This window comes from Kogia breviceps, chromosome 13 (assembly GCF_026419965.1).
Source record: "Kogia breviceps isolate mKogBre1 chromosome 13, mKogBre1 haplotype 1, whole genome shotgun sequence".
In the NCBI taxonomy this organism is placed as follows: Eukaryota; Metazoa; Chordata; class Mammalia; order Artiodactyla; family Physeteridae; genus Kogia; species Kogia breviceps.
Genome location: NC_081322.1, coordinates 71,697,881 through 71,719,886, shown reverse-complemented (window position 1 = coordinate 71,719,886; position 22,006 = coordinate 71,697,881). Strand labels below are relative to the sequence as shown.

Genomic DNA, 22,006 nt, shown 5'->3' with positions numbered 1-22,006 from the left:
AAGGAGAGGGAGAGAGATATAAATATTAACAAAATCACATCCATATCATAAAATAACATTTTACAGTTCGTAACTGTATGTTGTTATTCCCCATACATTTTATTTCAGTACCTTAGTATCATTCCTGACACCCAAAAGGCAATATCAATAAATATTCATACAAGTGACTAAATGAATTCTAGGAAGAAGCAAAATCTGAAGAAGTGTTTAAGATACAATCAAATAATTTAAAGGACTCACTTTATACATTTTAAACACTTCAGATCAATGCAAATTGGTTCTTCAAGCTGATATAATAACATTATATTCAGAAGACACTGGACTATCAAGTTTTTATAAAGCTTTCATTAAATCTATATCAAAATTAAAGTATATAACTATCCTGGAGTTGCATGATTTAACAGACACACACACCTGTAAATCCAACCTTTAAAACGTCATATATCTCAAAGCTCCATATAAAGAAAACAAACAACTTAATTTGCGAATGGGCACCAACAATTTCGCTCCTAGGTATTTAAACCCAAGAGAACTGAAAACATATGTCCACACAAAAACGTATACAAAAATGTTTATAGCAGCATTATTTAGAAGAGCCAAACAGCAGAATCACCCCAAATATCCATCAATTGGGAGGGGAATTACTAAACAAAATGTAGTCTATTCACCCACGAAATATTACTCAGCCATAAAAAGGAATGAAGTACTGATACATGCTCAGCATGGATGGACCTTGAAAACATTACGCCAAGTGAAAGAAACCAGACACGAAAGGCCACATATTGTGTGACTGCATTTATACGAAATACTTAAAAGAAGTAAATCCATAGAAGGAGAAAGTAGATTAGTTGCTGACCAGGACTGGAAGGTAGAGGGAAATGGGGACGGACTGCTGATGGGTGGTGGGTTTCTTTTCAGGGTGATAAGCTGTTCTGAAATTAAGAGTGTGGTGATGGCTGCACAACAGAGTAAATATACTAAAAACCATTAAGTTGTACACTTTCAAAGGGTGAATTTCATGGTATATGAACTGTTATCACAATTTAAAAATCAACACATGTAACATGATCTTATTTACATATTTTTTCTATCTGTCCATCCATTTATCATCATCCGTCTGTCTTTCTATCTGCATATATACATAGAGGGAGAAATGTCTGGAACACTAACCTAATATTAAAATAGTTCCAGGTGCCGGGATTTGATGTGGTTTACTTTCCTATTTGTACTCGTCTGCATTCTTTGAATTTATAATAAACAAGTATCTGTTTTACATATCAATAAACACATTCCTTTTAAAAAACAGGTAAAAGATTTAAACAGACATATCATCATAGAAGATATATGGATAGCAAAAAGCACATGAAAAGCTACTCAACATCAGTAATTATCAGAAAAATGTAAATTCAATCCATAAGGAGATATCACTACATACTAGAATGGCTTTAAGAAAATGACCAAACCAAGTGCTGGTAAGAATGTAAAGCAATTGCAACTCTCAAACACTGCAGGTAGGAGTGTAAAATGGTACGGCCATTCTGAAAAACAGTTTGGCACTTTTTTATAAAGTTAACTATGCACTTAAGATACAAGCCAGCAACCCTATTCCTAAGTATTTACCCAAGAGAAATGAAAACATATGTCTACACAAAAGCTGTACACAAATGCTCATAGCAGCTTTCTTCATAATGGTCCAAAACTCATAATAACCCAAATGTCATCAACTAGCAAATAGATAAACTGGGGTACATGCATATAATGGAATACTACTGAGCAATAAAAATCTAAAAACTAATGATGGATACATCAACATGAATGGAACCTCAAATGCATTTTGCTAAGTGAAAGAAGCCAGACATAAAAGCTACATACTACGATCCCATTTATATGACATTCTGGAATGTCATCAACTTCAACTCAGCATTTACTTACTGAAAAACCGCCAACAGTGTTTGGCTGCCTACAGAACAAATTCAAATTGCTTCTGCTGGAACAAAATGTCCTCCATAATCTATCACTAACTTACTTTTCCAGCTTTAACCCCCTAGTTATTTCCAGTAGTTCAGATCAAAGCGGCATGTTCCTTTTCTCTCTAGAATATTCTTAATACTATGTCCACATAATTTTATACCCACATAAAAAATGTCCTTCTGACAATCTTCACCTATCAAAGTCCTCCCAATCCTTTAAGGGTTAAAGCCACCTCCTTCAGAACATCTCAGCCCAATTAGGTTTCCTTGTCCTGAGTTCATAAAAGGTCAAAACTCCTCTTCATTCAGAAATTCATCATATGTATCCTGGAAAAGCCCTTAGATTGTGATCTTGTTTCACCCTTACATTTTACTTTATCTATATCATAGAGATTTCTTGTCTGTCTCCCTGTTCCATAAACTCACCATGGGCAGAAGCAGTCTTTGGTATCTCCAGGTTCCTTAGAGTCTTTATTATAGCATTATGATAGTTTTACAGAATAATGAAAATCTTTCTATAATATGCCTTTAAAGTTACCTCCCAAACTCCACTTTTCAAGAAGCTACTGACAGAAGTCCTCTACAATACCTAGTTTGTAAATCCAGAAAGAAGACAATATAAGAAGCTTAAAAACAAGAAATCCAACAGGCTCTCATGCTAATGGTGAAAGGAGATCTCAGAAAAGAGGGCAATGCACCAAACTGAATCAGATGAGGGCTGTCTTCACCATTCCAACTGTTATGTTTCTTGTTTTAATTTGACAAAATTAACAAAGGAGACACTCTGACAAAAGAATGACTCAAAAGAGCACAAAAACAAACAAACTCCATGAGATCCTAGGAGGAAAGCACAGAAAATTCCCAGGATAATGGCTGTGCAGCAGGCCTGGAAAGCTGTCTCCAGAAGAAATGTCTACAAGAAAAAATAGTAGAAGTGATAGACTGCTTAATGTGATTGACCTTGTCAATCACTGTCAGGCCACTGGAAAATGTGGGAAGAATTAGCAATAGGTGCAAAGAAAACTAAGCATATAAAAACAAGGCAGGGGCTTCCCTGGGGGCGCAGTGGTTGAGAATCCGCCTGCCGATGCAGGGGTCACGGGTTCGTGCCCTGGTCCGGGAAGATCCCACATGCCGCGGAGCAACTAAGCCCGTGAGCCATGGCCGCTAGGCCTGCGCGTCCGGAGCCTGTGCTCCGCAACGGGAGAGGCCACAGCAGTGAGAGGCCCGCGTACCGAAAAAAAAAAAAAAAAAAACAAGGCAGGGCCTCCCTGGGGGCGCAGTGGTTGGGGGTCCGCCTGCCGATGCAGGGGACTCGGGTTCGTGCCCCGGTGTGAGAAGATCCCACATGCCGTGGAGCGGCTGGGCCCGTGAGCCATGGCCGCTGAGCCTGCGGGTCCGGAGCCTGTGCTCCGCAACGGGAGAGGCCACAGCAGGGAGAGGCCCGCGTACCGCAAAAAAAAAAAAAAATTAGTAAAGTAGACTATTCTTATTTTAAGAACACATATAAAATTTAGTAATTATAAAATTTAGCAAAGTCAAACACGTTCAGCTTACATAATCAATATCCTTTATTCTTAAGAATATTCACATGTACATAACAGGTTATGTGGTAAACAGCTAATGTATTAACACATCATTATGAATTAGCTCTATTAAACCCTAAGAATGCCCAGACTAGGGAAAAGGATGCAAATGTCTTAAGAACCTCATGGGTGAAGGCAGTGATTCCCTCTACTTGAGAGACACTTATAAACTTAACAAGCATGAAGGAAGGACCAGGCTAGCAGGGGAGGTGGAAAGCCTAAAGTGATGCTTCAGAGGAAAAGGGAGCTAAGAGAATCATGAGCACTTGACCTTAGACAGTGTTGGTTCCAGTGGGTTGGGTAATACCAGCAGCATATTTTGGTGACCAGTGGAACATTCTGAATCCAGAAGCTAGGGCATTTATTGTAAAACTGTCAAATTATCTACTAGTCACCAGTGGGAAAAGAGATGCTCTTTTAAAAATATTCACTTTGGGGCTTCCCTGGTGGCGCAGTGGTTGAGAATCCGCCTGCCGATGCAGGAGACACGGGTTCGTGCCCTGGTCCGGGAAGATCCCACATGCCGCGGAGCAACTAAGCCCGTGAGCCATGGCCGCTAGACCTGCGCGTCCGGAGCCTGTGCTCCGCAACGGGAGAGGCCACAACAGTGAGAGGCCCGCATACCGCAAAAAACAACAACAACAACAACAACAAAAAAAAAATATTCACTTTGTAGGAAACTGCTAAAAAATAACTTTTAGACGATGGTTAAGAGATGTCTACTTTATTGGTTACTAAAGCAAAAGAATACAGGTTTTGGATCAAGACAGACATGGCTCCACCACTGACTAGATGTGAAACCTGGGGCAGTTGCCCACCTCCTCATGCATCATTTTCATCATCCCTAAACTCCACTTGCCACACAACGTTCTCCAGGGTCTGAGTCTTGCTTACCTCTCCAAGTATCATCTCAGTACTCCAAGCCTCATGCTACCTACAAAAACGAACCAATGACTAACCCTCAAAGTGGTCACTGTTTCACATCCAGAGCTTTACTTTTGATTTCTCTTACTTTAAATATCCTTCCTCACCCCTCCATCCCCCCACTAAACTTTTCCCTTTCCACCTGGTTAATTTCTACTTACCCTACAGAACTTGGTGCAGATACTTTCCAAACCTATAGTGTCTCATTCCATAGCATCCCATCATTTCTCTTATGGTGCGTATTAGCAGGCCATTACTGCTGTAACAACAAATCACCACAAATATAGTGGCTTATAACATTTTTCTCTAACCCTGTATATGAATTTGGTGAAATACTGGGGAAGTAATTTTATTTATAGGATGCAAATGTGCAACTTAATAATAAACGTCCTAGGGAATTTTTTTAAATTCACAAATATCTGGTGTCATAGTTTTTTTATCATGATCATAATCAACAACTAAAAATAATGAACATACTGAAAACTAAACTCTATTTACAGCAATCCGAATTGTCTTCATGTTATTATAATATACATTTTAAAATGTATAACCACAGTGTTTATACTAATTTATAATCTGATTTGTGAAATTAATATAATTTCATATGAAATCTGTAACACAATATAGCTAAAAGGTATCAGCTCTTCACATCATTCATTTAACTCTTTTATTTTTTTTTATTTTTTATTTTTATTTTTTAACATCTTTATTTGAGTATAACTGTTTTACAATAGTGTGTTAGTTTCTCCTTTACAACAAAGTGAATCAGTTATACATATACATATGTTCCCATATCTCTTCCCTCTTGCATCACCCTCCCTCCCACCCTCCCTATCCCACCCCTCTAGGTGGTCACAAAGCACAGAGGTGAACTCCCTGTGCTATGCGGCAGCTTCCCACTAGCTATCTAATTTACATTTGGTAATGTGTATATGTCCCTGCCACTCTCTCACATCGTCATCGCTTACCCTTCCCCCTCCCCATATCCTCAAGTCCATGCTCTAGTAGGTCTGTGTTTTATTCCCATCCTACTACTAATCTCTTCATGACATTCTTTTTTTCTTAGATTCCATATATATGTGTTAGCATACGGTATTTGTTTTTCCCCTTCTGACTTACTTCACTCTGGATGACAGACTCCAGGTCTATCCATGAAGTGATCACTGAAGAAATCAAAGAGGAAATCAAAAAGTACTTAGAAACAAATGACAATGGAGACACGACGACCCAAAACCTATGGGATACAGCAAAAGCAGTTCTAAGAGGGAAGTTTATAGCAATACAATCATACCTTAAGAAACAGGAAACATCTCGAATAAACAACCTAACTTTGCACCTAAAGCAATTAGAGAAGGAAGAACAAAAAAACCCAAAATTTAGCAGAAGGAAAGAAATCATAAAGATCAGATCAGAAATAAATGAAAAAGAAATGAAGGAAACAATAGCAAAGATCAATAAAAGTAAAAGCAGGTTCTTTGAGAAGATAAATAAAATTGATAAACCAATAGCCAGACTCATCAACAAGAAAAGGGAGAAGACTCAAATCGATAGAATTAGAAATGAAAAAGGAGATGTAACAACTGACACTGCAGAAATACAAAAGATTATTAGAGACTACTACAAGCAACTCTATGCCAATAAAATGGACAACCTGGAAGAAATGGACAAATTCTTAGAAATGCACAAGCTGCCGAGACTGAACCAGGAAGTAATAGAAAATATGAACAGACCAATCACAAGCACTGAAATTGAAACTGTGATTAAAAATCTTCCAACAGGGCTTCCCTGGTGGCGCAGTGGTTGAGAATCCGCCTGCCGATGCAGGAGACACGGGTTCGTGCCCTGGTCCGGGAAGATCCCACATGCCGCGGAGCAACTAAGCCCGTGAGCCATGGCCGCTAGGCCTGCGCGTCCGGAGCCTGTGCTCCGCAACGGGAGAGGCCACAACAGTGAGAGGCCCGCATACCACAAAAAAAAAAAAAAAAAAAAAAAAAAATCTTCCAACAAACAAAAGCCCAGGACCAGATGGCTTCACAGGTGAATTCTATCAAACATTTAGAGAAGAGCTAACACCTATCCTTCTCAAACTCTTCCAAAAGATAGCAGAGGGAGGAACACTCCCAAACTCATTCTATGAGGCCACCATCACCCTGATACCAAAACCAGACAAAGACGTCACAAAGAAAGATAACTCTTTTATTAAAAGGCTAGAGTGTGGTATACTGGACACGACAAGACACGACAAGAATCTTTTATTTATTTTCAAGGAATTTCAGATTTATCATAAAACCATAAGGCAAGAAAATCACTAAAATTAGATGCTCAGAAGTATGTACACACACTTTATGACACAGGCTAATAAATTACTTTTAATGCCATTTATACACTGCTCTCAGGAGGAAACCACCTAATTTTACCACCTCTGCCATTTACTAGCTATATGCCTTGGGGTAAACCACTTCAAATCTCCAATTTTCTTTTTCCATCCTTAAAATAAAGAGCTTGGACTAGTTGAGTAAAGGGCCCGTGTCAGAATCTCTAGGGGTCCTTTTAAAGCTACATATTCCATCAGAGAGATTATAAAACCTACTGGAAGAGTTCCTCCATTCTCACTCCATCCCTAGCTTCAAATTCAGCTTCATTAAGAATCACTGCATGTAGGGACTTCCCTCGTGGTCCAGTGGGTAAGACTCCACGCTCCCAATGCAGGTGGTCCAAGTTCAATCCCTGGCTGGGGAACTAGATCCCGCATCCATGCCGCAACTAAAGTCTGCATGCCGCAGCTAAGAAGTACACATGCCACGCTAAAGATCCTGCATGCCGCAACTAAGACCCAGGGCAGCCTAAATAACAAATAAATAAATATTAAAAGAGAAATCCTTCCCCTAATTTTTTTAAAAAAAGGATCACTGCATGTAAATGAAACTTTACTGATGGGAATAGATATGTGGTATGCAGACAGCAAAGAGGCTGGGAAGCACTAATGTGGAAGATTCATTCCTAAGATCACATCCAGCACTGAACTTACACTAGTCTACGATTCTCAGTGCAGTGTTTCTATCTGGCAGTTCTGGTTGCTACATCTCAAGATCAGAACAGAGCTGGAGGAAGTTCTGAGAAATGCAAATGAGAGAGTATAAACGGAGGAGCACTAGCAAAGAAAAAGAAATGATCTTAAGTTCAGAAAATTATGGCTACTAGACAAAGGCAGAGAAGATTTTTTTTAAAAAAATCTTGTAAAACCCACAAATCATAAAGAATAAAGATAGGCTGAAAGCCTAAAAGATAGAAGTTTTGAAGTTTAAAAGGATAATTTTAGCAAAAAAATTTTTTTACTTCAAACAGAAGTAGCAGACTATAGAATTCTTTAATGCAAGAAATGGTGCAGACCAAAAGTATAAGTAACTTCTCATAAAAGATTTAAAGAATGCATGTGTGGCAGATTTATAATAGCTTTTATTAAAGGGAACTTGGATTTTTTAAATGTAAACTCTTAGCTTTTAAACAGATTTCTGTTATAAAAGCAACTATGATAGGCTACAAAATAACTTATAGTCATTTTGTAGCATTAAAAAACATGGCCACCCATACAAATGACTTTTTTTAAATGTTATTTTAAATGTTAAATAATGCTTCATTTTTAAGCTACAAGATATAATATTGTTTAATCAAATGTGCTTGTGCTTATAATTGGTCAAAAGAGTGTCTGAACACAAATAGATATGTCTTTTTCTTTTTTAAGACTTCAATGGAAAAGAGTGTCTTAGCAAACCAGCAGATACATGTTGCTAAATTTTGGTATACTTTAAAGGTGACATTTACAGTTACATGAGATTTAAATATATTTATCTCTTCTAGAGTGGAAAATAGTAGCATCAGTAGTTTGAGTGGCATGTAAAAAACTTACAATGAAACAATTCTTTAAGCTTCCCATTGAGTACCTGCACAAGGTAATTTGTCCTTTGGTGTATAAAGTATCATTTAGCTAGGACACATATTAAAGCACACTTTAATGCGGTGGATTTAATGAAGAATTAGTCACTGGAGATACCCCCAACCATCTATGGTACTTTGTGACCAGTCTCTGTTGCATAGAGATTGGGTCATCATCAAGTACTTAAAAATTCACTCCATGGAACTCAAGGAGACTGTTCTAAGCTGCTAATACCACACCACTTGGGAAGCTTAAGAGAGGTACCCGCAACCCTGATATTCAAGACAGAACTGTTCCTGTGTGAGGATTTATCACATCACATCCTATTTCCCTTTTAACTAAGTCACTACCAGATATTTGGTCTTAGCCAGCCAATACCGGACCATAACCCCAATACTGCTCCATACCTTCCCCAATCTACCTCCAAAACGCTTCTTCCATTAAGCCTGGAAACCTATTCTACGATTGGGAGATTCCTCAGATCAATCCTTTTACCCTGTCTTAAGTGAAATTGGTTTCCCTAGTGCCATCAATTTGTCAGCTGACTTTTAACGAAGTTTTTTTTCTTTTTTCTCTCAGGCCCTATATGCCTCGTGATGAACAACTGTTGGAATAAGGGTCTGCCTCCTTCGAATTGCTACTTCCAAGCCGCTGTTCTCTCATCTTCCAGGCAAAATCCTACTCCTTCAAAGCAGAAGACATTTTCCATTATGCTCATATACTGACCTCCAGGTCCATGGTAACTGCACATAGGCTGCTCACTGCCTCAACAGGTAAGTGGAGTCTGAAATCCAACTCAAGACCTGCTTGCCAAGCCATAGGCTCCAGTGAGGGACTGCACCTCCCAGGGAAAGGGACATGATAGACACCATTATGGACTAGTGGCATCCGGGTCTCCACTACCTTACAAATATCTTCCTCTCCCCTGCTCCCTCTCCGTCTGACTTTCATCTGCATTCTTTCTACTTGCCTCCGAGTAGCTACACATTGCTAAAGAACACCACAACAGGGATATCTTTCCTTTACATTATTACAATAAATCACAGATAGGCACTCATCACTGCCCAGCACTAAAGTTCCCCTAGGAAGCTCTCTGTCCCACCCACTTAGATTCCACAACTGATCCTCTTTCTTCAAACTTCTCTCAGTCGCACCTCCAGCCTCACTGAGAGCACGCCTCATGGATCATAAAGAAAGCAGAAGTCGTTGCACTGAGAATATGTCATCTTCCCGCTACTAAGGCTCCAATCCACGTGCATCTACACTCATCTTCTCGCTGTCCTTCCTGTCTAAAGGAAAAAGCATCCCAGCTCTTACCAAACTCAATTCTACAGACCTCACCTTATCAACGGAAGGACTTCTTTCCTCTTCCTTTGTCACCTCAGTCTGACATCACTCTACTAGATCATTCCCATGAGCATACACACATGCTTTATTTCTCATGTCCCATTTTAAAGAAAAGTCATTCACCTCTCTTTAACCTTCATTGCTTTCCAGGTACTACCTAATCTCTCTGCCCCTCTTTACAACAAACTTCTCTAGTGATCTTTCCACAAATCATTTCTATGTCCCCAACTTGATCTCATTCTCTACTTTCTACCCCATTACTCCCTTGAAATTGCTCTTTTCAAAATCACCAGACTCTCCAAAGTGTGGAATTCCAGGAATGGTGTTGTGTCATCTTTTCAAATTTCTCAACCTAATTAAACACAATGGATGATTCCCTCTTAGAAATATTATCCTCTCTCCATTCCCTCTTAAAAATATTCTCTTCCCTATACTTCGGAACACCTGGATTTTGTTTCTACTTCATTCGAAGATTTTTCTGAGCCTTTTCTGTTCTCTTGTCCTTTTTTCACTCCATTACCAAACCCTAGACTCTATGGACTCAATCCATCTCCCTCTTCTCCATCTTCATTCTTTTCCCAGTGATCTCATCCAATCCCACAGATTTAACCTCCACTGTAGATGCTTAGAACTCCCCACTTCCTATCTGAGCTCTGGAATGTTTGAGTTCCAGATTCACATATCCAATTATCTATTTGACCTATACATTTGGATATCTAATAGGCATCTCAAATGAGCATGTCAAAATCCAGTTCTTGAATTTTTTCTCCCAGAAACTCCCACAGCCTTTTCCAGTGAATGGTACTACCACTCATCCTTTCACAAAGTGCCATCTTAGATGGTTTCCACTCCCCCAAATTACATATCTAATCCATCAAACATCTTTTCTACTTCCGAAGTACATCTCAAAGCCATGACCTTCTTTCCACCATTGCTGGCACACAATATCCCAGGATACCCACCATCTCTCACCTGGAACACAACAATCACTTCTTTACTGGCTGTCCCAATTATTCTCTTACACCCCTAAAATATATTCTCCTCATAAGACCAAGGGAGATTCAATTGAATATTATAAATTAGATAGTGTCATACCTTGCTTACTGATTCCAATAGCTTTCCATTGTACTTCACAATATCCAAACCCTTTCCCATGTCTTATAAAGTTCAGCATGATGTTGCCTCTGCCTCCCTCTTCTACCACTTCTTAAGCCCCCTTATTCATTATATTTCAACCACATTCTATGATGTTTCCTGCCTCATGACTTTTACCTTTGCTGTTGACCCTAGAATTTTTTTCAGATGGTTCTTCTGAACCTGAATCAGCTCAAATGCTGCCTTCTGCATTATGCTTTCTAAATTTAGCCGAGCTAAATAATTCCCTCTCTTACACAGCACCTCTTTAGTTTCTTTTGCCTCCAAAATCATCATCTATAATTATGTATTATTTTCTTTTTACTACCTGGCTCTTCCTATGAAAGGTAAGCTTCCTGGAGGGTAGGCACAGGGCATTGTTTACGGCTGAAGCTTCAGGGCTGATCACAGAGCTTGACAAAGATAAGGTTAAATAAATAAACATTTAATTAACTAACTCATGGGAAAAAAGAACAAATGAAAGCAAAGACAAAGGCTACAGGCACTGGTCCTTTAGGTTGTTTATTATGGAGTTAAATGCATTAAGAAAATAACTACTTGATTGAGATTGATATGTACAAAATGAAAACATTAGTATTGTTAGGTATGTACCACAAAGACATTAGTAAATTTTTTTCAAAGGCAATAAAACAGTAATTGAAATATTAAAACAATATAACAAAAAAGGAAAATAAAGAAGAGTATAATTTTTACACTTTTCTTCTTTACCAGTTCCCTTCCCAGCTCAGAGGGAAAACTAAAAACGAAATGCTAGCAATGAAAATAAAAGAAACAGGTTGGAAAATAAAGGTAACATTCAGGGAAAGAAGTAAGCTTCGGAGAGGATAAATCAAATTGACTGACCCAAATCTCTGAACCTCATACCAGCGTACAGGCTCAAAGGACATGGCTACCAGTACTTTTCACCTAAGCTCATTAATTTGGGAGTGACAGCTGCTAAAACATTCATTTTAAGAGTACAAAGGATGGGCCAGGTTGATGTCAGGCCATTGGACACAATCCCCACATGAGTATCTCCACTGACCACAGTTCAAAGAAACTGGCCAAATCAAACAATGGATAAATGCTGAAGAAGAACATTTCATTTTTATTAGTCAGTTGGGACAATAAACAATCACTGCTGAAAAAGTAATAACAGAAATAATGAAAGTTTCAAAATATACAATAAAAATAACTGGGAAAGCAATCAAAGGCAAATTCAAATTTCTGGAATGTAATGTTTTCAAAATAATCAAGGGCTTCACAAATTCAGTCTTTAGTATACACAATATTTATATAACCCCTTGTAAACTATGTGCATTCCACACATCCAGCAGGACGTTATTAACAAGTTAGTGAACACTAATTAGAAAGACAGTGTCATTTCTAAAGAAGAAAGTTCCTTCACTAGATAAATCTGTATTTGTGGCTCTCACATGAAATAAACTTTTAAAAATACCACACCCTTTCTTTCCAGGATGGTTAGACTTCTGCTTAGGCAGAAAACACTGAAATGCAATGTAAATTCAGCAACTGTGATGATTTTACTAACTGCTATGGTCTGAATGTATCTGTCCTCCTCAGATTCCTATGTTGAAAGCTTAATGCCCAATGCGATGGCATTAGGAAGTCGGTCAGCCTTTGCGAGATGATTAGGTCTTGAGGGCAGAGCCACCATGAATGAGGTTAATGACCTTATAAAAGAGGCCTGAGAAAGCTCTCTTACCCCTTCTGCCACATAGGGAAAGGAGAAGTCTGCTACCGGGAAAAGGGTCTTCACCCGACCATGCTGGCACCCTGATCTCGGACTTCCAGCCTCCAGAAGTTTGAGAAGTACATTTCTGTAGTTTCTAAGCCACCCAGTCTGTGGAGTTTGTTACAGAAGACTGAACAGACTAAGACACTAAACAAGAAAACTGCATTTTCTAAAAGTTTCATCTGGTAATAAACATTTAGAATATCTATACTGCACTCAGTAAATCAGATAACCAATTATTTTCTCATTAATGTAAATAGAGACTATTCAAAATGACTACAGACAAACAATTGACGATGACTAAACCTTCCACTAATTTAACCATAGACAGTACTGTACAACAGACCAAAGGGCAACGGATTTATAAGGAAGACATAATATGACAGAGCAGATGATGATAATTTGGAGTAAACTTTTGTTGAGCACATACCATGTATGAGGAACTTTTATACCTAATTCTTGATCCTAACAATAATCTTACCCATTAGATATGTTCTCTGCTTTACAACCAAGAAAGTGAGATTCAGTGAGTTGAAATAACTCGGCCAAAGTTCACACAGATGGTAAGTGAATAAGTTGGGATGTTAGTCAAGGATTGCCAGATACCACAGCCAGTGTGCTTTTCGTCCTGCCTGTACAAACCAAGAAATGCCTGAAAGTAGGCAGCAAAAGATGGCTTCCGGGGGATGGAGGGCAAAGAGAAAAATACATAATAATTAATGATCTATAGGATATTCTTTATAACATAAAGTTATATTGTCTCGTTTCCTTCATAATATTTCAGGATAAATAACTATGTGTGTGTATATGTATGTGTGCAAGTACGTGTGTATGTGTATATACATACATATACACATGAACATATGCACTCCAGGGTTAAAATAACATTTCAGACCCACATGAGGCATCTACACTCTGAGAGTTACTATAAGCCCATTTCAATTATCATTATCTCAATTTGCACTACAAAATTTGTTAACTGGCATTAAGAGATGTAAGAAAAAAATTTCACCAGCAAAAAGAATAGTGGTCAAGATATGTCAATTAGTTTAAAATGTCAGAGACAGACCTGTTGTTTTCAGAATCCAAAATACCGGGAGCCAGTTATGTTTAAGAATTAATAATTTCGTGTACGTTAGAAAACTATTTTTATGAATGTATCTAAATGACATGTTAACCCCACCTATGCCCTGAGGCAGCAAACACATTAATATTTCTGCAGCTAGGAACAAGGCTATTCACACTAAGCGGGATAAATAAAGACCATAATAAATAGCCTCGTGTCAATTCAAAGCTTTCTATTATCAGTGAGTATTGGATTTTGGCGTGGTAGATAAGGGATCGTGAATGGCCAAATGACTTAGTCCAACTGCAATTCAGACAAAACATTTCCTTTGAATGCTGATATTAAATTTCATATATTATACCGCAATAACAGTGTTCCATGCGCAATAAAATAACCCTTCACCCCTCCAGAATTTGGCTGACTACAACGTACATTCAGAATACGGCTGGGAGATGAGAGCAAAGCCATGGTGTAAAGGTGCTCCAGGGCCACTACAGCAGACACAATGGCCATGTACCGGACAGAGTTACATTTATTCGTAGCAGAGGCCCCCATATCTTTAATCAGATCTGGTTTCTAAACTCAACACAGATAAGAACCAGTAAGTAGAATCACAAAGATCTGAGAGATGGGTACACAGAACCGTCATCAGCAATAGCTGAAGTTCTGACAGCAAAGAAGAAAAATAAAGCGATTTTTAAAGAAAGATAAAAGCCCAACTGCACAGTGAGAAACAGCTTGGATTCCAATCTCAGCTCTGCCCCGTGTGAGCTGTGTGATCTTGGGTGTTCCTTAACTTCTCTCTACTTCAGTTTGTTCATCGATATAATGTTGATGAAAATTCTTCCTATCTCCTATGGGTGTTGAGAGGACTAAATAACATAATGCAAGTGTGGGCTTCCCTGGTGGCGCAGTGGTTGAGAGTCCGCCTGCCGATGCAGGGGACACGGGTTCGTGCCCCGGTCCGGGAGGATCCCACATGCCGCAGAGCGGCTGGGCCCGTGAGCCATGGCCGCTGAGCCTGCGCGTCCGGAGCCTGTGCTCCGCGACGGGAGAGGCCACAACAGTGAGAGGCCCGCGTACCGCAAAAAAAATAATAATAATTTTAAAATAATAATAATGCAAGTGAAAAGCCTAGCACAGAGCCTGACAATTAGGAGATGCCCAATAAAATTTATACGCTAAAAACAAAGCACAAAATCTCACAAAGTATAGCAGCCTGAAAAAATTCACCACCAATTCTTCAGAGTGTGGAGAGCAATTTCATAATTTAATAAAGAAAAATATCATCTTGGCTCTGCCATGTGCCTTTGAACGTGTCATTTAACTTGTCTGAGGGAGCATTAGAGTAAGCCAAGCATTTTCGATGGAAGAGATACATGGCTCTTGGTGGTGCGAGGTGGCGGAGGGGAGCGGGAAAAATCTACTCTTTTTACGTACAAAGCATAACTATAAAGTAAAGAAACAGATACACAGGATACCCACGGTATTAAAATGTCCTGTGGGCAGGTATCTGAAAAGGCTCCTTAGGCAGGGTGGATAATGTAAAAAAGGTTGAGAAACACTTGTTTAAACGAACTGTAAGGTCAGGTACAGCTCTTATAGTTCCTTAATTCTCTCTTCATAACAATAATGCCAAGAATTCAAAAAAGGTTTAACATAGGTTCATGTACTTTGCTAAAGAAGGCAAGGAAAGATTTGTATATTTCAGAAAGATCTTCAATTAAACAGTTAAAAATTGTAAATATCATTGAGTTTAAAAGAGAAAATCCTGGCAATACATAGAAAACCCAACTATCACTGTGATGGGATCCTGTGAGCCACAATTTTGTTGTATTTTCTCTGCTTTATAGATAATAATATACCTAAACCATGTCTAAATATTAACATGTTTACTTATGTCCCCTAAAACGCAGAAAGAAAATAGAATAAAGACAACGACTTGTAACTACCATAAAATTGGAACACTGTGCGTGTCTTAGCTATGCTAAGTGAAAGATCACCCTGGAATATAATTCATCTTTTTTTTTTTTTTTTTTTTTTTTTTTTTTTTTTTTTGCGGTATGCGGGCCTCTCACTGCCGTGGCCTCTCCCGTTGCGGAGCACAGGCTCCGGACGCGCAGGCCCAGCGGCCATGGCTCACGGGCCCAGCCGCTCCGCGGCATGTGGGATCTTCCCGGACCAGGGCACGAACCCGTGTCTCCCGCATCGGCAGGCGGACTCTCAACCACTGCGCCACCAGGGAAGCCCAATATAATTCATCTTTAATTGCCTCTTCCATCTAATCTAACCACTGCTGTAGGCTGTCTTAAAATATTTACAAAGTAAAAGCGAAAAAAGAACTGGAGTTGCTAAATAAAGCTAGCCACACATTCCTAAGTGATCAATTTTTCTGGTATTGTTTACAATAAAAACAAAGTCATAATTCTTACAGTAGATGGAATTTGTGGAAACACATAGATAAAGTATGCTTAAGGACGATCTCTCTTAATGTTAAGGCTGGGTCTTTTAACTGAGATATAATCGACATACAACACTGTATTAGCTTTAGGTCCTGTACAACAATGATTTGATATATGTATATATTGCAAAATGATTAGCACAGTAAATTTAGTTAACATCCATCACTACACATGGTTACACATTTTTCTTGTGATAACTTTTATGATTTAGTGACTTTCAAATACACAATACAGTATTGTTAACTATAATCATCATGTTGTATCTTACATCCCTAGAAATTATCTTGTAACTAGAAATTTGTACTTTAAAACTGTTTTGTTTTTGTTTGTTTTTTTTGCGGTATGCGGGACTCCCACCGCTGTGGCCTCTCCCGTTGCGGAGCACAGGCTCTGGACGCGCAGGCTCAGCGGCCACGGCTCACGGGACCAGCCACTCCGCGGCACGTGGGATCCCCCCAAACCGGGGCACGAACCCGTGTCCCCCGCATCGGCAGGCGGACTCTCAACCACTGCGCCACCAGAGAAGCCCTAAAGCTGTTTTTAATTCCTCCTCTTCCTTGCCTTAGTTTTGGGATTCTTACTAGATCCAAATTACCCGTTACAAGAGAAAAGCAGTTGTACTAAAATGCTAGAAAGACCAATATTATAACTATATTCTGCTTCAAACACTTTGAAGTTTTGTATTTGCTCTCCTTGTCTTTATTTTCTCCAGAATCCTAGGGATATGCAGCAACACACATTCATGTTCACATACTGACTCATAATTCTTTTCTTTGAGTTTCCCAAAATTTACATTAGAGATTCTAACTAAAAATGATATTCTAAAAATGTACAAAATACCTCCATATCAAACCGTTACTAAATGCATGTCCATACTTTATTACCAGTAATATATATCATAAAGTGTTCTGATATTATCCATTTTATTCACTGCAAAATAAATGTGGTTTTGATACCAAGTTAGCTTTCAGGCAGTTGCATCTGAATATTCAAGATGTGTGAAACCATAATTTCATTTAGACACAGGTATTCACAGTACTATGCAGGAAGCAAACACTTTTTTACTGATGATGAATATAAATATGCAATCTTAAAGAGATGCTAACCATTGTTTACAGTGCCTCAAATTCTAGATGCTCAAGTGACAGAAAAATTTCTCTTATAAACACGTATGCTATTTTAGACTGTTCCAAATATAGTGACGAGAAAGAGTAATGAAAAGAAAAGGTAATAAGTTAGTTGAAGCCCAACATACACTTCAGGAGTCTAGTGTGGATCCATGTGTTTTCAGCCAAAACCGCAGATGACCTGACCAAATAGCATACTGTTTTAATTACCGTTGGGGATAATATTACCCTGATGCCTCTGTAATACCTAAGTGTTCCTTACCATCAGAGTACTACAAAATGTACTCTAGGCAATGCCAAGAGGCATAAGAAAATCAGAACACATAAAATGATCACGGGCAAGGTTTAGACTCATTTAAGGAAAAATTCCATTGCAGAAATTCAAGTACCTAATGTATAAATATATACTCTGTACTAAGTATGATAATACTAACTCAGTACAGCATAAAAATTTAAAAATAATAATAAAATATGTGACCTGTTCTACAAGGTTCCATGAGAAAGCCAAAGCAATCAAATTCTCAACTTGACAACATACATACATACATACACCTGCCAGGGCCTTAGCATTACCTTTGTTTTAGATTGATCCATGATGTTTTTAAGTACTCCGTGGTTTCTTTCACATTCCTCGTGTCATCACTGCCATATTCCTCCAGCAGTTTTTGCAGGACATTATCGAATGCCATTACGATACCAGCACCAGGAGCCAGTTCTTGAAGCAACATCTAAGGTGTAATTTCAGATGTAACTGTTAGACTGGATCACTCAATAACAAGTATGACCAAAACACTGGTCCTTCCAGTAGATTTTAATGTTTTAGACACAGATATCAAAAGAAGGAAACAAATTATAAAACAAACTCTTGCATATAAGCTCAAACAAAAAAAAATAATTCTGGAAGTGAAAAGTGATCAGGTACATAGCTGATAACATTAAAATATTTTCTTCTTTGCTATGTTTTACTTCCTCAAACCAGTTGTCTTCTTTCATTCCTACTGCTATATCTGATCCTTACAGGAACATGTATCTTATAGGAATGAACTTACTGTAGAGTTAGTTCCTCTATATGTGCTTGAAGATATGGAGAGGGCAACAACATGGAAGTCTTCTTGTCCCTGGATCACTGTGTATCACTGTTTACAAAGTTAACTGCTTGGGTGGATCCAGTAGCTAAGCAAGGTTTACTGAGAGTTGCTTGAATAAACTAAATTGATGCTGTATGTCCATAGGCATTGGTTCCTTGATAAATTTTTTTCCACCTCTGAGAGTTCTTGTATCAAGATACTCCCCATGAAATCTACATGACAAATGAATGTTCTTAAAATGATTTTTGTAGCGACCAGCAGAAAAATCCACCCTAAAGTTCCAGAATAGAACTACACTGCTGATTAGAAAAGAATATTCTTTTTGAATTATGGTTTTCTCCAGGTATATGCCCAGTAGTGGGATTGCTGGGTCATATGGTAGTTCTATTTTTAGTTTTCTAAGGAATCTCCATACTGTTCTCCATAGTGGTTGTATCAATTTACATTCCACCAACAGTGCAGGAGGGTTCCCTTTTCACCACACCTTTTCCAGAGTTTATTGTTTCTAGATTTTTTGATATGGCCATTCTGACCCGTGTGAGGTGATACCTCAGATGAATGGATAAAGAAGATGTGGCACATATATACAATGGAATATTACTCAGCCATAGAAAGAAATGAAATTGAGTTATTTGTAGTGAGGTGGATGGACCTAGAGTCTGTCATACAGAGTGAAGTAAGTCAGAAAGAGAAAAATACCGTATGCTAATGCATACATATGAAATCTTAAAAAAAAAAAAGAAAAGTACAGGGCTTCCCTGGTGGCGCAGTGGTTAAGATACCGCCTGCCAAGGGAGAGCACATGGGTTCGAGCCCTGGTCCGGCAAGATCCCACATGCCACGGAGCAACAAAGCCCGTGCGCCACAACTACTGAGCCTGCGCTCTAGAGCCCGTGAGCCACGACTACTGAAGCCCACGCGCCTAGAGCCCGTGCTCCGCAACGAGAAGCCACCGTAATGAGAAGCCCACGCACCGCAACGAAGAGCAGCCCCCGCTCGCCGCAACTAGAGAAAGCCCGCGCGCAGCAATGAAGACCCAACGCAGCCAAAAGTTAATTAATTAATTAATTTTTTAAAAATGGTACTGAAGAACCCAGTGGCAGGGCAGGAATAAAGACGTAGACATAGAAAATGGACTTGAGGACACGGAGGGGGCGAGGGAAACTGGGGCAAAGGGAGAGTAGCATCGACATGTATACACTACCAAATGTAAAATAGATAGCTAGTGGGAAGCAGCTGCATAGCACAGGGAGATCAGCTCGGTGCTTTGCAACGACCTAGAGGGGTGGGATAGGGAGGGTGTGAGGGAGGCTCAAGAGGGAGGGGATATGGGGATATATGTATGCATATGGCTGATTCACTTTGTTGTACAAGAGAAACTAACACAGTATGGTGAAGCAATTATACTCCAATAAGGATGTATTAAAAAAAAAAGAAAAGAATATTCTGAATATGATGATTGAAACATTGATACCACTTTTAACTGTATTCCTCTGGTTACGTGTCCAGGGGCTTTGCTGATTGCTACTTTTGAGTCATTTGGTGAGGACAAATCAGCAGATAGCATAAACACAGAGAATAATCCAGGAAACCAGGATATCTGGCCACTTGCTTTTTAAGTTGTAACCATGGAAAGTCTACATGTCTGAAGAATAAAAACATACTCTCATGTCTGAGATTTTTCCCATATATCCTTTAGTATATTCTTCACAAGCATACACTTTCATTTATGCTATCTGAAGGGTAAATAAATGTTACACCGAAGTATAACCTAACAACCATAACCTCCAACTCAAGAATATTTTCTACGATTGTAGAGATTTAAAATAGCACTTTAAAAATACCATAAGTGTTCAATATCATCAACTCTATAATCAAACTAACCACAAAAAAGGTACCTGCTATAAGGATATTGATAAAATGGTTTGGTTATAAAGGTATTAGAAGAAACTAAACTTACTTAATACTTGATTTGTTCACTCCAGTAGCCCTCAAATGAAAGTCTCAAGAGATTTCATAAATAAAAAAAGACCTTCAGGGTAGATATGGAAGGGAACAAAAGGAGGGTTCCTGGGATCCTGAAAATGTTTTCTTTCTAGATGCTGCTTCATGGGTAAGTTCCATTTGCAAAGAGTCAGCGAGCTATAAATCTAGGATACGTGTACATTTCTATTTGTTACGCCTCCAGAAATTTTTCAAAAACCTTCCTGGTCAAATTCTTTATAGAAATTTCAGTGTACATTCTAAGCCCTTGGGAAAACATTATGACAAGGGTCCTAAAAATTACAGTGATCGACAGAACAAAAGAAGCACATCCCACAAATTGGTAATGTCATAAAGTATCTAATGAGTCTTACTTGATTATCAGAAATTTGTTTGGTAAGTGGATCCCTTCGAGCTTGCTGAAGAATATAGAGGCGAGCCTCATATTTTCTCATGAGCTCCTCTGTCTCTTCCCTGTGGTCATCCCACTGAAGACTGTCAATTATCATGTCCTCCAGCTGCTGCTGTCTTAACTCCACACCATGCTGGGTGCTGTCCCACTGGTTCTTGACCTTTTCCACTGGAGGAGGCATTATATATATTTTTTAAAATCCCAGAAAGTAACTATCAGGAAAGGGAAAAAATACCTGATACCAAATTCATCACAAATAAGGTTATATAGAGAAAAGAGAAAGGAGGCAAAATGGTGCATACATTTTTATGTCTGCCACACTGTATGACTGATATATTTCTGAAACCATCCTTGAAGAAAAAATCTTGAACTAAACTCTATTTTAAATGCATTAAAATATCTCACAGTAAAGATACTGACTATTATAAACTGACAAACCAAAAATTATAAAGAAAATAAATTCCTACCTAATTTATATTTACAGAACCTGGTTTGAAGAAGGTAGATTTTAACAGTACATTATGATAGAACTTTATGACCAAAGATATAGTCACTTATCATCCTCTAAGGAAATGCTGTAAGGTAGTATTGATTTTTAAAAGAAAATAAAATACTTAAGAATACTTTTCACATTTGTTTTACTGTAGCATGAAACCTCTCTAAAAGGAAGTGCTTTTATATATTCAAGAGACATGCTAGAAGTAAATTAGATTCAAGTTCTAGGTATCCAGCAGTTTTTTATTATAAAAAAATCCATATGGGCTCTTTTCCTCTCTCTTTTTTATTGTTTCTATTTCTCTTTCTTTCATTCTCTCTTTCTGTCTCTTTCTCTTTTCCTTTTCTCCCCCCTACTTTCTTTCCTCTTGTATTTTTAACATATGTCAAGGAAAAAGAGATCTAAGGAAACTTAAACTTTTGATTACTTCAGGGGCAATTCATGATTTGAACGGAAGTACTAGTAAGCAATAACTTTAAATATCTTCAACAACCCATTCGTAATACGTAGGTAGAAAGTTAGAAACAAACTTCTAGAAGATGCCTTGTATGCCAGAAAGACTGAAGGGCTATAGTTAAGTACCAGGCCAAGAAGAACTTAACTAAAAAATAACATTGCAGCTAAGTCATAATGAGACCTTCTGGTAAAATTCTTCAAACAATACTGGGTTATAGTAAACCATAAGAGCTATCAGTTTAAGACTGTTCAGAAAAATGTAAAT

General features: G+C 38.4%; 1 protein-coding gene across 2 annotated transcripts in view; it reads right to left on the bottom strand.

Annotated features, from left to right (window-relative positions):
- The window catches only part of UTRN (utrophin), a 506,315-nt gene that overhangs the window by 243,801 nt on the left and 240,508 nt on the right, over positions 1-22,006 (bottom strand). For both annotated transcript variants that reach the window (XM_067010961.1, XM_067010960.1), the window contains 2 exons: positions 20,752-20,957; positions 17,880-18,034 (listed from right to left, as the gene is read on the bottom strand). In XM_067010961.1, coding sequence (XP_066867062.1) covers positions 17,880-18,034; positions 20,752-20,957 — 361 coding nt within the window. The remainder of the gene's footprint in view (positions 1-17,879; positions 18,035-20,751; positions 20,958-22,006) is intronic.